Source organism: Tribolium castaneum, chromosome 5 (assembly GCF_031307605.1).
Source record: "Tribolium castaneum strain GA2 chromosome 5, icTriCast1.1, whole genome shotgun sequence".
NCBI classification, from domain to species: Eukaryota; Metazoa; Arthropoda; class Insecta; order Coleoptera; family Tenebrionidae; genus Tribolium; species Tribolium castaneum.
Genome location: NC_087398.1, coordinates 459548 through 474826, shown reverse-complemented (window position 1 = coordinate 474826; position 15279 = coordinate 459548). Strand labels below are relative to the sequence as shown.

General features: G+C 36.9%; 4 protein-coding genes and 1 long non-coding RNA gene across 7 annotated transcripts; 2 read left to right on the top strand and 3 right to left on the bottom strand.

The window, feature by feature from the left end:
• Positions 1–2197: 2197 nt before the first annotated feature.
• Positions 2198–3769, bottom strand: LOC103315147 (uncharacterized). The gene is made up of 2 exons (XR_511820.3): positions 3337–3769; positions 2198–3287 (listed from the first exon to the last, which is right to left on the bottom strand). It is a non-coding gene; the product is annotated as an uncharacterized LOC103315147 (long non-coding RNA).
• A 2695-nt stretch (positions 3770–6464) lies between these two features.
• On the top strand, positions 6465–11059 carry LOC100142459 (uncharacterized protein). Of its 2 annotated transcripts, XM_064356604.1 has the most exons (9): positions 6465–6521; positions 6573–6680; positions 6729–6907; positions 7944–8212; positions 8269–8403; positions 8455–9003; positions 9056–9325; positions 9369–10668; positions 10717–11059. In XM_064356604.1, exons 3-9 carry the CDS (start codon positions 6834–6836, stop codon positions 10898–10900), a joined length of 2781 nt encoding a protein of 926 aa, XP_064212674.1. In that variant the 5' UTR covers positions 6465–6521; positions 6573–6680; positions 6729–6833; the 3' UTR covers positions 10901–11059. The 2 variants fall into 2 exon arrangements, with proteins under 2 accessions (XP_064212674.1, XP_001812710.2); XM_001812658.4 differs by lacking the exon at positions 6465–6521 and having other exon boundaries at positions 6529–6680.
• Blos2 (Biogenesis of lysosome-related organelles complex 1, subunit 2) lies at positions 6872–7729 on the bottom strand. Of its 2 annotated transcripts, XM_001812617.4 has the most exons (3): positions 7590–7729; positions 7305–7547; positions 6872–7256 (listed from the first exon to the last, which is right to left on the bottom strand). In XM_001812617.4, exons 1-3 carry the CDS (start codon positions 7636–7638, stop codon positions 7120–7122), a joined length of 429 nt encoding a protein of 142 aa, XP_001812669.1. In that variant the 5' UTR covers positions 7639–7729; the 3' UTR covers positions 6872–7119. The 2 variants fall into 2 exon arrangements, with proteins under 2 accessions (XP_001812669.1, XP_015835739.1); XM_015980253.2 differs by having other exon boundaries at positions 7305–7638.
• Positions 11042–11982, top strand: LOC100142262 (uncharacterized protein). Its single transcript, XM_001812692.4, has 3 exons — positions 11042–11287; positions 11331–11545; positions 11582–11982. Exons 1-3 carry the CDS (start codon positions 11163–11165, stop codon positions 11884–11886), a joined length of 645 nt encoding a protein of 214 aa, XP_001812744.1. The 5' UTR covers positions 11042–11162; the 3' UTR covers positions 11887–11982.
• mei-9 (meiotic 9) lies at positions 11934–15210 on the bottom strand. The gene is made up of 11 exons (XM_001812734.4): positions 14981–15210; positions 14765–14932; positions 14537–14717; positions 14332–14484; positions 14157–14282; positions 13968–14104; positions 13771–13922; positions 13570–13718; positions 12583–13521; positions 12391–12531; positions 11934–12323 (listed from the first exon to the last, which is right to left on the bottom strand). The coding sequence occupies exons 1-11, from the start codon at positions 15112–15114 to the stop codon at positions 11991–11993; spliced, it is 2613 nt and encodes an 870-aa protein (XP_001812786.1). The 5' UTR covers positions 15115–15210; the 3' UTR covers positions 11934–11990.
• Positions 15211–15279: the final 69 nt, after the last annotated feature.

Genomic DNA, 15279 nt, shown 5'->3' with positions numbered 1-15279 from the left:
GTATTATAAAAAGTCTACATAAAATAAATGAAAAGCTAGATATCAACGTAGGTTCAAGAGAAAAGACAGCAATTATTTTAGAATAATAATAATATAAATAAAGCTATTAGAAGTAATTATATGATGAAGACAAATAACGTATGGAAAGAATTTTATCAACCAAGAAAGAAGAAGCGAAAAATTGACATCAGAGGGTTTTCCCACAATACGAAAGCATGGCAAATGAATTGGAGCAATTGAAAAACGATAACCTGAAACTGACAGCTAGTATAAATGGGATCGTTCACCCAATAATAAAAAATAAATTAAATTATTGACATAGATAATACTGTTACTTGAAAGTTTATGATCAAGACGTATTTTTCATATTAGACAATGATAATCAACCTTTGTTTAAAGGTAAAGATTTAGCAGAAATATTGGGTTATGAAAAATCAACAAATGCTATAAGTAAAGACGTAGGTGTTGATTTTAAGAGAAAATTGATAGTCGTATTTTTTGGAAATATGTTGTTTTTGCAGAAAAAGAAAAATATTAATCACAAATAATTTGCTTCAATTCATGGGATTTATTGAAGAAATAACGCGATTTTAAGAACTTTTTAAAGGACTAGGAAATCTCATACGAAGAAATAGATTATAAACATGCTAAAGCAAATTTGTATAAATATATACAAAATGATTAAAAATTTTAAAGAATTAATAATGATGTTGAATAACAATAAGGCAAAAAAAGTTAGGAAATATTATTTTAAATTAGAAGAATTGCTAGTTAAATAGGAAACTAACGTTAACGAATATAATCTTTTAAAGCAATACATAATTATAAAATTAATGCTAATCCATTAAACTTGTTGGACTTTATAAATAAAAATAACTACTCCTATAAAATTAATTTGAGTACGTGGTTGACCGATATATGGTTTACGTTATTTAAAAGAAAAATATAATAATAACAAATGATCTTTTATGCTTTATACAATATGGAATTTCAGTGGGGGGTGGCTATCCCACTGAATTTACGCGATATTAAGAAAAATTTAAAGACAATTTTAGAAAACTATAAAATAGAATACCAAATAATAAATTATGATACGATTAAAAATGAATTATCATATTATAAAAAATTGATAACAAAATATATTATAAATGTTTCGCCAAATAATTTAAATAAAACAATATGGATTTTATTGAGTGTTCGTAATATTAAATCCCTAATAATAACATTAAATACAAAAGCGGATCAAGAAATTAAAGAATATTATATTACTTTGGAAGAAATATTTTATTCATATTTGGAATACACTAAAAAGTTTTATTTGAATATAGGAGAATCACTCGAAAAGATAGTCAGATAAAGCAAATTGAAACGATAATATTTGACGGTTCACGTTTGAATAGACTTTATCAAACTTATGTTTAAGTACAGAGACTGACGATTTTTTTTTTTGAGTTTTTAAAATTTTTGTCTAAACAAATATTTTTTTTGTTTGGTGTTTATTGTTTTTTTTCCGTTACAAATGTTAATATATATATATATTTTATTGATGTTTATTGTTCAAATTCAATAAACTATTGTGCCTACATACTTATTCTATTGCAAAAACATTTCTCAGACCCCCTCCCCCCGTTTTTTTTTTGTTGTCCCGATTTTATTCAAAGCAAATCTGGCAACCCTATTCTAGTTATTAATTACTACCATGTTTTGGACGCAACAACAATTACAACAATATAAAAACCACGTTCGTGGGTCAGGATTCAGTTATTTGATTTACTTTAATTTTAGACACAATCGTTGAAAATAAACATAATGTCAGACGAATTACATTTTACTTATAACATTTAATAAATATCAAGACATTGACTTACCTGTTAATCGATACACAACACGCTCACACGCTGCTGCAAGGAAATTGTTAAGTGTCAACCATAGAATAAGAGAGAGGAAGAAGCGAATCTCTCTGTCTACCCCTCGTTTTTTCGCGAAAGCGCCACCTAACCTGGGGAGAACAAACTAATTCGATAATAGCGGGAAATTCAAACAGGACATTTTATTTATTTTCCAAATTTAAAGAATTATAAATGTTAAATGTTTCTGTACTCATGCACTGTTACGAGACATTTTAATAAAAAAGCATCTGTAACAGTTGCAATAGCACAAAAACATTTAACATCGCTTAATAAAATGAAACAAAGTCTTTCCAATAAAAATTTATTAAAAAAATAATAACGTGCTGGAATGTATAGGCAAAATTAATTTAACTCGAATTGTTGTTCATAAACATACTCAGATGTAATAATATATGTAAATACATTGTCTAAATATACACAATGATCCAGAGAAACTGAGTATGTTGGCATCAGATTAAATTATTGAATTGCTACCTGAAAGTGTACACTATTGGTATCCTTTAAAATTTAAATTCAGATTGCTAATAGACACAGTATTTCGGGATCAGTCTGTATAAATACATCAGTTTTGTTGGTTTGATTACTTGTCTACAGACTGTTCAGAAAAGCAAAAAAATATCAAAATTTTGCTTGTAACCTTTGACAATAGTCCAATTTTTAAGTCCCTTAAGGCTAAATTTAAACAACTATTTTTCGAAATTTATTCGCGGTTATAAGGTTTACGGACGTTTGTAAAAGCGGCCCTAACACGTACTTTAACAGTTTGATGTCAAAGTTCTTGATAAGTTTTGAAATTTTTTAAAAGTAATCTCGATTGCATCATAGTTATTAGTAAATTACTCAAACACAAGAAAATTACAAGTGTGCTAAAATTATTTTAAATAAAAACCCACATATCTGATATACATAACTATCACTGGAAGTTAACTGATTAAAACTACCATGTAATCATTTAAATTTATAATAATAGTAGGCTTTAATATTGATTAACTTGTATGATACTTGTAGAATACGTTTTTTCGCTTAGTTTCTAAATTAAGCAATCACAAAAAGGACAAACCTTGTTTTTTTAACAGGCATAGGCGTTATAACATTGTGTAAAACAACATAAAAGATTAAGACATAGAGGGACATGGCGAATTTGAAAACCTTGAACCATAGCAAGTCCTAAACTCCCTGCTTTCACAAAATACTAGCTTCGCAACTACAATAAATTTATTTATTATTATGATATACCTATTAATTACTGCACATTATATTTAACTCGTCTTCATGGGATTTTCAATTACATCCCAAGAACCGTTATCATCTCCAAGGACGGTCTTCATCTCCTAAGTTTGTGTGATCCTTCTTGGTGTAATATGATTATATTAATATCTAGAAATCGCAATTAATTGTTGTATAGACACCTTTCAATAACGTTTACCTTAATTTGCCTTAAGTTGATTCATCCTTCATTAAAACACTGTCATTCACACTATACACTAGATTCAAATAAAAGATCCATATAAAAGTAGAGATGTTTGATCACAAAAACATCCAAAAAATCACGTTAAATCGTTTTCTGAAGTCTTTAAAACACATTAAAACAAAATGTCGCCAAAAACCACAACGACAGCAAAATAATCGGCTGTTGATAAATCAAAGAATTAAAGAGAGAAGTGTGCGCACGTCGATTATTTTTAAGTGAACCTTCTTTACTTTTAGCAAAATGTGTGACAGATTCCTTTAAATTTACAGATTTCTTTGCAACTGACGCGACCTCTAAGCTGGAGCACACGAACTATTTTAGCCATTTCCCCCCTTTGCCCCACCCCTCCTAGTGAACACATAATTTGTATACACTTTCAGGGGCCTGGTGTCAACTGTCAACTACGCAACAGACGACAAGTAAAAAGCCAAACTGAATTATCGACCGAAACAGCGCCGCGCGCAATCCTGGTCTAGATGGCGCCATCCATATTATCGTTTTGCATTAAACTTTATTATAAAAATATCTATGCTTTTTAATATCACAATTACAAAATTAAAAAAAAAACTCAAATTTAGTAAGTTGTGTTACAAAAACAAATTATAACTACGTAACAATAATGACATTGTTGGTTGCCTATCGTTTTTTTTAAACGAGTAGGCCGATGTGTCAGCGTATTTTTGAAGAATACAACGCTCGACCATCGACCGTCTTCTGTTTATTAAAAATGCTCAAAAGTCAAAATGCGTTATTCGTTATTAAATTTAAGCGCTGCACGATCGAGCGTATTACGTGCGTGTTTACCTTTAAAAAATAAATTTAATTTAGATACAATAATTCTTATGTACACTAGTGCGTAGCGTGCGAAGCGAATTTCATTTTTTTAATCAATAAGAAAATTAGAATAATATATTCAATCCGAAAACGACTGTATAAGATCCATTATAAGCGTGTTAGTAAGATATTCGCGTTAAATCCAAGAGGTCTCGGGTTCGAACCCCCGCGAAACCAACTTTTTTTTAATTTCGTAATATTGCGCAATTTGATGTAGTATTGTAGCTGATTAGAAATTATAATGGACAAGACCTAAATAGCTCAGTTAGTAAAGAGTTAGACAGATAATTACAAGGTTTTGAGTTCGATTCCTATCGCCGCCTTTTTTTATTGAGAATGCAGTTGTTCTTAAATCTGAACTGGTGAGATCTCGAGTGGCCATAGAGATTGAGGACCCACGAAGATTGACGGGCAACTGAGTGCTGCCAAATATTCTCAAAACATTTCTCGGTTTTGGGACTCTTCCATCTATTCATGACTTACAGTAATATCGAACAACAATGACCTGTCCTGTTGATTCAGGATTGATGGTCGTGCCGATGATTCTCCTCGACAGACACATACCTATAAACGGTATAAGCTGTCGTGAAAGAGGAGATGCTGTAAGAATAGATCGGATTGTAGTCCGAATGAAAACGGGGAATGTTTTGCACTTATTTTTATTAATTCTGTAAATATTCTGAATTCAAGATTTATCATGAAGGCATAGTCGAATATTGGGGTGTTACAGATAAAGCTTTCAGAATCGATGTAGACAAAGAAGACAAAGTACTATGGAAAAATTTAAACCCCCCCAATTTGGGGGGGGTTGAATGGTAATGAAAAAATAAGCACAAATTATGATTTTTGAAGAATTTTATGTCTTTTTCGGTTGTTTATCATATAAATTTTTAAGATTCTGCCTAGATTTTTAAGACGTCAAATATCGTAGTATCCTCCTTGATTTAGTGTTGTTTTTACTTTTTTTTTGCATGCGCCAAATGGCTTGGTCCAGAAATAAAAAGCCATTTTGGGGTGTGTAAAAACACGGTATTCTGTTAGTTTTTTTAGGGCGTTCTTAAAGTAGTTTTAAAGTTTTTTTCGTGTGCCCAATTTTTGGTGGTCTACAGATATTTGGTACTTTTGAGGTGCATAAAAATTAATGCTTTCTGAAGGGTTTTAGGTCTTTTTCGGATGTTTACCTTTGGGAGAACAGCTGAATTTGTAAGATTCTGCCTTGTTTTTTGAAGACGCCAATTGTCCTGGTCTAGAAATAAAAAGCCATTTTGGGGTGTTAAAAACAAGACGTTTTGTAAGTTTTTTAAATCTTTTTCGAATGTTTACTTTTGGGGAAACACTAAATTTTTAGGATTCTGCCTTGTTTTTTGAAGACGCCAATTGTCCTGGTCCAGAAATAAAAAGCCATTTTGGGGTGGTAAAAACAAGGTATTTTGTTAGTTTTTTAGGGCGTTCTTGAGGTAATTTTCCATTATTTTGGGAGATTTTAACGGTTTTTTCGTGTGCCCAATTTTTGGTGGTCTACACATATTTGGGAACTTTTGGGGTGGATAAAAATTAATGATTTTTGAGAGGTTTTGGGCCCTTTTCGGTTGTTTGCTTTTGGGCAAACAGCTAAATTTGTAAGATTTTGCCTTGTTTTTTAAGACGCCAAATGTCCTGGCCCAGAAGTAACATTTTACAACCTACTGTAAAAGCTAATGTCTGTAATAAAAAGCCTTTATTGTGTCGTGGTCTGACGTCGATTGGCACAAAAACCGTGCAAATGGTTGTAATTTGCGAGCATTTAGCGTGCACCAGACTGTACTATTAAGTGACATCGATTATGCCACAGACTTTACTTTTTCCCCTGGGAAAATTGTAATTTGGCCGCTTAATAATAACAGGGCGAGAAAAACGTGACCAAACATCGAGACGTAATCACATATTATAATTTATTTATTTTTTATGAAATACAACGTAAAAACATGTTACCAGTTCCGGGATTAGATAATATTTTTGAACAGAAAAATCTCATTGGCCTTGAATTTGGTCACTTTGACTTGATGAGATCGTTTTTGTCTTCAACACTACCAGAAGTTTCCAAAATTTTAAGCAATTAATCAATAATGATTGAGTCGTCTTTAAAATTAACATCAAAACAAATTATTTTGGTCATAAATAATCGGCTTGTAAACAAAATGATTTTTCGTTGAATTCACACCAGGATTAAGTAATTAAAAATTAACAAAATGAGTCATCGGAAAATTCAGCCTTTTAGCACTCGATGGGTAATGATTCTTGGATCATCCGTGACCCGATAGGTCAAGGTAACGGCTGACAAATTTAAAAAATTCATCTCAAATTGCCATGATTCAAAGTGTCACGAGCCGCCAAATTCTCCGTAATGGGTAACTCATTTTTTTGTAACCGATGTGATACTGATAAATTTAACTTGTCCCGGGCTTGTGTCGACCAATTCCTTAATGGTAACGTCAGGTTTATGCAAATTGTGATATAAATAATCGATGTTGTAGACGACCCCGACAATAAATTATCGTTTGAAGAGCGTTGGATGGCGAAATTAAAGTGTCTGGACGATGTCCACAGCAAGCAGAATGGCTTAACTGAAGAGGCTTTCAATGAAATGGTGGACAAATTGGAAAAGAAACTCCAGTCGAAAAATTTACCCGTTTATTGCAGGAATCGGGAATTAGTACGTAACAAGACAAATTCAGCCCTAATTAATATTATATACAGTTGATAGAGTGTCTGGGGCGCAACCCCACCTGTATGTTAAATTGCAAAAAAGAAATGGATGAGTTCATTGACTGTGTTGACGCGCTGCGAGTGCGACGCATCAAAGAACGCATCCAAGACTCCATGCACAAGAAAAAAATCGACTTGGACGCACTCGTCAAAAGCTAATTATCGTTTTTCTAAACTCTTGAACTTGGCCTCTAACCGTTTTGAGTACGCGTCCAATTTATATGCAGCCTGTTCTAATTTCACAACACTGTCCTCAATTTGATCAATTTGTTGCAAGTACGGTTGCAGAGAATTGTCTAAAAATTGTCAATAAATCGTAATATATAATGCGAAATTCAGGTTACATTTCTCGTTTAATTCTTGCATGCTTTTTGAAACGTTAGCAGCGATGTGTTTCATGTCTGAATATTTCGTAATCGTCGCACGATTCATGTTTTCAAGCAAACGGTAATCATCGAGAGTTGAAGTTAACTCGCCGTATAAGTAATCAGACGTTTTATTAAACATGGTAGTGGCTAAACGGCTCAAATTGGGGTCGTGCGGGTCCAAAGCCTCGAAACTCGAAGTCGAGGTCGACAAAGTCGGACCTAACGAAATCATTACTTCGGGAAGATGTGACGCGCGTTTACCTTTTTTGGGGGAGTCTGTCACACCCTCGGAGTCAACTTCTTCAGCCATCGTAATTTTTTTCCAAATTTGTTAATAAAAAACTACATAACCTCAAGTGTCATAACTCAAAGTCGGCAATACAGAAGCCTGTAACTTTCGATTACATTTTTTACCAAATTATCAATTTTGTTTGGTTGATTTCCAATCGTAGCTAATTCTAGCGATGAGCTTATCAAATGCCAATAAAAAAAAACTTTCAAACAAACACTAAAATCAGCATTTTTCCGCGTTATCATTTTATAGGGGTCGCCCCCAGAAACGTCAAATTGACAGTTATTTGTTTACTTGTCATGAGTTTGTGTGTGGGTGTTTAGTGGCGAAATGTTAGCCCCTGAGGCAGGCTCAACGAACAACCCCGATGTGGCCGATAAGACCCCTTTAGTGGGCCACAGTCGCGGCTTTATGAAAAAAATCGCTGGTCTTTTGGGCCAAAATGAGGGGCCGTCGAGTGACTCAGGCCCTAGTTATGTCGAGTTTGGGTCTTTCACTGAACAATCAGAGACCAGGACTTTGGGAACGTTTGCGGGAGTTTTCAGTCCCGTGACCTTATCTATGTTTTCAGCACTGATTTTTCTGCGAATGGGTAACCAAACAAAAAATGTATTGCGTCAGTGGTGTTTATTGTTGATTTATCTGTAGGGTATATCGTCGGAAATGCGGGATTATTGGTCACTCTAGCACAGTTTATGATAGCTTATCTCATTCTGGTGTTTACGGTCTCGTCGATTTGTGCGATTTCGACGAACGGGGCTGTGGAAGGGGGCGGTGCCTATTGTAATGAAAAACAATTTGCGAGATTTGTTTTTATTTTATTCATTGTTACAGTTATGATAAGCCGGACCCTAGGGCCCGAATTCGGGGGCTCAATCGGCACGTTATTTTTTATGGCAAATATCGTCAGCAGTGCCCTATGTATCGCAGGGTGCGTGGAAGGCCTAGTCGAAAATTTTGGCCCTTCCGGTTATTTAGTCAAGGGATTAATCCCGGACGGCCACTGGTGGCAGTTCCTCTACTGCGTCAGTCTCAATACTTTAAACCTTCTAATTTGCTTAATAGGGGCTGCCATGTTTGCCAAAACCACAGTTATAATTCTCACAATCGTGTCAATATGTCTAGGAATCACAATTTTCAGTTTCTTGTACCAAGGCCCCAAACAAGTGGCCGTGCCTGACTCAAACAGTCTCATTTTTCAAAATGAGACAATCCGTGTTTTTGAAAATTACACAGGGTTGTATACGGAAACGTTGCGGTCGAATTTGTGGCAACAGTACGGCAAGGATTACACAGCTAATGGTGAATTGGTGAATTTTGCCTCAGTTTTTGGGGTGCTTTTTTCGGGGGTTACTGGAATCATGGCAGGGGCCAACATGAGCGGTATTAACTCTAATCATGTAATTTTTCATGTAATTGTTGGGGGTTGTTTTAGGTGAATTAAAAAATCCGGGAAAGTCGATCCCGAGTGGCACTTTATCGGCCGTAGGCTTCACTTTAATAGTGTACATAATGGTTTCATTTTTTACCGCTTTTACTTGTACGGCCGATTTGATGCAAAACAACTACTTATTTATGGCGGGGGTTAGTGTTTTTCCCCCTAGTGTGGCAATAGGGCTGTTAACAGCCACGTGGTCGGCGGCTTTAAGCAACGTAATTGGGGGCTCCCGTGTCTTGGAGGCTTTAGCAAAAGATAATGTTTTTGGTAAGTCTCTCATTTAGTTAAAAATTCTCTAATCAAATATTAGGTCCGCTATTATCCTTCATCCCGAAAGGGACATGGAAGGGCAACCCCGTGGCCGCCGTTCTAGTCTCCTGGCTCCTTGTCCAACTTGTCCTTTTTATCGGATCCCTCAATATCATCGCCCAGTTAAATTCAGTCCTCTTTCTTTTAAGCTACTTAGCCACGAATTTAGCTTGTTTGGGCCTTGAACTCGCAAGCGCCCCTAATTTCCGTCCCTCTTTCAAATATTTCACCTGGCATACTGCCTTCATCGGGCTTTTGGGGACTATAATCATGATGTTTGTGATTAGTCCAATTTACGCCGCCTGTAGCATTCTCTTGTGTCTCTGTTTGGTTGTATTTCTGCACCTGTTTTCGCCCTCGAAAGAGGCGCATTGGGGAAGTATCTCCCAAGCCTTGATCTTCCACCAAGTCCGCAAATACCTCCTCCTGCTTGACTCCCGCAAAGACCATGTGAAATTCTGGCGGCCCCAAATGCTCCTACTTGTGAATAGCCCTCGTTCGGCGTGTCCCCTAATCGATTTTATCAACGATTTGAAAAAAGGAGGGTTGTACGTCCTGGGGCATGTCGTAAAAGGCGACCCTGATTTGCCAGGGCCGGACCCAACTCTCGACATGCAGTTGCATTGGTTAAATTTGGTCGATCATTTGAAAGTCAAGGCTTTTGTCGAGTTGACTGTGGCCCCCTCTGTGAGGGACGGCTTGAGACATTTGGCAAGACTGTCAGGAATGGGGGCCATGAAGCCTAATACTGTGGTTTTGGGTTTTTTGGATGAGGAACACCAACAAGATTTTCTGCAAAGTAGCGACTCCTCGTACCAAAATAACGATTTTGGTAATGATGTGTTTCCTCTGAATTCGCAAGAAAAGCTGGAGGCTTTGGAGTACGTCCAAATGATGGGGGACGTACTCAAGATGAACAAAAACCTATGTTTGTGTCGGAATTTTTCGCGGTTGAAGAAAGACACGAAGAAAAATTGGTCAAAGAAATATATAGATGTGTGGCCTGTTAATTTCTTAAATCCGGGCGAGATGGATGCGTTTGATACGACTTCGTTGTTTATGATGCAGTTGGCGTGTATTGTTAACATGGTGCCCCTTTGGAGTCGCCTTAAACTGCGTCTGTGTATTTGTGACGAGGCGAGACAGACTCGCTTTACATTAAGTCCGAACGGGCAAAGTCACATGGAGAAGTTAAATTTGTTGTTGAAGAGATTGAGGATTGCGGCGGTGCCGTTTCCAGTTCCCGGGTGGAGTAATGTGATTGAATCGCACGGAAATCACATGGAAACATACTTAAAAAGGTAAGAAAGCAGTGACACCAACGCGATTTTGTAAAAATTCTCTTCCAGCGTTAATAATTTGATATTGCAACAAACTTCAGACACGGTAGTGACCTTTATATACCTTCCACCGCCCCCAAATGACGATTCTGAGGCAGAGGCCTATTACCAAAAATTGGACATTATCTCACGGGACCTTCCCCCGACGATGTTTGTTCACGGCGTCAGCACAGTTACGTCCACAACTTTATAATACTAGTTGAAATGCAAGTATTTCGAGAACAAAAATATTTGTACAATCTTAATATTTTTATACGCCTATACAAATTTTTAAGACATATCTTTACTGCCTTATGTATTATAATAAGATACTGTGATGTTTATGTAAGGATAATAAAAAAATAATAGGTCATTTGGGATTTTTTCGAATTGACGTGTCCGTGTGCACAAGCGCATACCTGGCAAATCCCTAACCTCAATCCTACCCAAATTTCCAATTTTCAAAATTCTCCAGTATGGCTTTAGAAAATAACGAAAAATTCGACTTGAAAGTGGTCCAAGACAACTTTTCGACCGCTCTGTGTGAAGAAGACGACGTGCAGCTCCAGTCGTACCTCAACAGTTATGAAGAATTAAATAAGTGAGTCACTGCTTTGTTAGTGGAATCTCACAACCCTTTCCAGGTTTTTTACACTAATGGGCACAGTTTTCGGTTTCGTGAGCAAAGACCTCAAATCTAAAATGGAGATTTTAGCCGAATTCCTCGCAAACGAGAAAACATCGGATAATTTCACAACCGTGAAAAAAATGATTGAGTACGAACGCGACAATCAATTATTACACAAAAAGGGGTACACGTCCGGTAGTCGCACTTTGCTGCGCTTGCACCGCGGATTGGGTGAGTGAGAAAGCGAAAAAATTGTAATTTGTTTAGATTTCATTCGCGAGTTTTTGAAAAATGTGGGCGAGCTGAAAGACGAGGAAAACACTGGGGCTGTGTGCCGGGACGCCTACGACCGCACCTTAGCCAAGCACCACCCGTTCATGATACGCAAGGGGGCCCAAATCGCCATGTACACCCTGCCTACGCGGGAGCAACTCTTGAAGAGGGTCTGCGGTGATGAAGCCAGTGTTCGGGAGGCCCTCGAAACGCTACCAAAGACTCTAGATGCCACAGATGCCGTGTATATGCGAATTGAAGCCTTGTACACGCAGTATGATCTCCACGCCTTGCCTTAACCCCCAGGTACCCCTTTCCTTACATTCCGTAAAATTGTGCAATTCCATTTTATAGCTTGCTTATTTATTTATTTAAAAAAATAATATGTACACGAATGACCGTATTATTTCTTCTTGGCGAAGCGCTTTCGCGCCCATTGACCTTTAGTCTTAGTTTCGAGTTCTTTGGGGTTTTGGTCGTTGTGGAGGGCCCCGTATAAAGCACGAGCGTCGTTTGGATTACCCAATACTTCTCTCAGTTCGTTTTCGCTCATTTTAACCGCGTTGTCCATACTTTTCACCCGGCGTAGAAACGTGTCGATGTTTTTTGAGTTAATTCCAGGGAGTTTTTGGACAAAATCGTAAATGTTACTGTTGTATTTGGTCTCGACTAGGTCCAGGTCTTGGTTGCCTCCGATCGCGGCGGCGTATTCCACATTTGGTTCCTCCTTTCCTTCCTAATTTTATTAAAAAATTGGTAAAAAAATAGTAAACATGCAAAATTTCGTAGTTTTATTACAATACCTTCAATTCTTCAAACAACTGAGCCGTCGCATAGGGACTAGGACTCCAAATGATTTTCAATTTCGGAAAATGTAACGTCAGCAAAAGCAGTTTTTTCTGAATATCGAAACTATTCGTATCACTTGAGACCATATATTGGTTCTAAAAATTTAATTCGTTTTTCAATAAAATAATCAATTATTTCTTTGGTACCTGCCAAGAGAACGGCTTATTTTGGTCAAACTCAATCAAAAGCATGGGTTTGGCATAATACCTAAACATTTGGGTGCACTGTTGGTACAATCTACCACTGTTAAGGGACCCCACCAGGTCCGAAAGACTCTTCCGTTCAACACAAATCTCCGGTGTGAGAATATAGTCCCCCACTGTGATCGTAACCGGTTCTATATCTAGCCCCCTTTTGTGGATAAGAGCGGGCAAATCGCTCCGAAACTCCCTCATGTCGACTATAACATACTTCCGGGGGGCCTCCTCAGGGCGCCCCCCTTGTCTCGTACTTTTACTGGGGGATTTGAGATCGCGTTGGAGGGTGAGACAGAGGTCGGATTTACCGTCTTGGTCTTCAGGCACCACCATTTTCGATTTGGTTTCAATCAAATACTCGAAGGCTTCTTTTTCACGCCGTAGTGAAGTTAGATAGCTTTGTTCTTCAACTGTTTCGCCATGGATCAGGAAGTAGGTTTTGAGGGACGTTTCGCGTTTCCGGTGCGCTTCAAACATTTCAATTTCGCGGATTGCTGTGATACTGCTATGGTACATGATGATGAAAGAAGGGTTGATCTCTTCAAGGGTGCGTTGGAGGTTGGGAGTGCCTTTGAAGGTTTGGATGAGGACTGTGGGGGCTGTTAGGGATTGACAAATTTGGGTTATGTTCATGTTTTCCCACTCTTCGCATTGTTCGAAAATGTATTGAGAATCGTCACCGGGTGTTTGTGACATGGTTAGGACATAACTACTTTTTATTTCTTCCGATTCGTTGACGTTACTTTCGTCTAATTTGGGTTTTTTGGCTGCTTCTGGACCCTCCTCTATTTTACCACATTGTTGGAATGAATCGTTGATTTTTTTAAAAGTGACTTTCTTATCAAGGGCATTAAAGAATAAATATTTGTGCGGCCCGTGCGTTAATAACTTGAATAAAGTCATTGTTTTTTTAAGTTACAAAACTATAATATTTACCTGACTTAACTGATAACATGTTTTTTGGTCTGAACACAGTATTAAAATTTTATTTTCGCGTGTTTTCATTTTTTCGATTTCGTGAGGTATTTCGACTTTAAGAAGCTCCAACAGAGACTTCCATTTGGGACAAAATTCGGGATTAAGTTCTAAAATATCCCTACTTTAAGGGCGTTTTTACCCAAACTAAAGTTTACTTACCTTTGTCTCCTGTAAAAATCAACGAACTTGCTTGAGAAAAAAGTAATTCTGCAGGTTCAGTAAGGACCCAAGTGGCCGTTTGGGCATATTCCATTGTCCTGTAGCTTGATAAAGTTGAGTAAAATGTAACAGGATCGGCATAATGCATTGTACTAAAAATACGTTTTTTATTTTAATTTTCCACTCGTTATTCTTACATTATCAAATGACGTAACGTTTTCAAATCCGCCACTAGTTGTTTACTTTTTTCGCTCAACTGGTTCCAAATACCGTCCAGTTGCATTTGTAAGTTTTTTTGGAATTTTTTAGTCAAACAATTTTCAACGGTAATTTCCTGTTGGGACAAAAATTAATTGTGACCAGCTACCACCAGAAAAATGTCTTACTTGCAGTTCCACAGTTTTGTTAATTCTTTTCAATTCTTTAACGGTAATGTTCATCAACTCCAAAATGTAAGTTTGCATTTTGCTCATATTTTCCGAAATGGGGATATGTAGCTCAATCACTTGTGGCTAAAAATGGCCAAAATACAAACAAAGCAACCGGATTCAATTAACTCACTTCATATTGCTTCAAACTTTGAATGACCATAGAATGAAATCGAGGCCAGATGTACAATTCTTTGACAAATATCGTCCGCATTATGCGTTCGACGTGACCAAATCCCATTGTAAAACTTTGGACACTGTTTGAAAATGCCTTAATGAAACCCGTCTAGAAATTTTTAACATGCAGGTATTACATCCTAATTTTTTCTACAACATACTTTATTGCTTTGGCGGTACAAACGCAACGCAAACGCCTCTTGGCAACTCTCTAGGACCTTATGAGCGCGCAAAATAACAAAACCTGTGATTTTATCAATAGGGACACGATTTTTGAGCAAATCAACAACCAAAATTCTGGTTGTGATAAAATGGATACCTCCTGATAAATAAGCATCCTCTCTACAATCATGCGTTTATTTTTTTATTGCAAACGTACTGGAGACAACCTATCAGTGATGCTGACGTTAAACGTTGTGCTATGAACATTACCGTCTTTGATTTTATTTATGAAGAACTTTTCTTCCGCTTCGCTTGCGTTCAAGACCATAACTAGGTTACCTGGATCGCTGTAAACTTTGAAAAGGTTTAAAAGGACCAAATCGAGGTTGAGACCTCTAAAAACGGAGAGTTAGAACGTTTTTTCATCAAATAGGAAGGTTTACTTGGCTGCTACGACTAAACCATCTTTGTGAAGAATATCAAGGAATATTTGTGTTTCAAATTCGAGCATGTACTCGAGATCTGTCTTTTCGAGAAGTTTATCCAACTCCGAGGGCTCTAAATCCTCTTCAGCCATAGTTTTTAGCGAAAAGCGACTTTCCAAATTCAAAAATTGTTGACACTTTTTTTGGTTAGACTATTTTGACATGCAGGGCCACCAATCGTATGGATGCCGTTCGGGTTATTTTTTGTAATTTTAATCATTAAAATGAGGATTAGTTCATTGACTGGAGTTGCATAA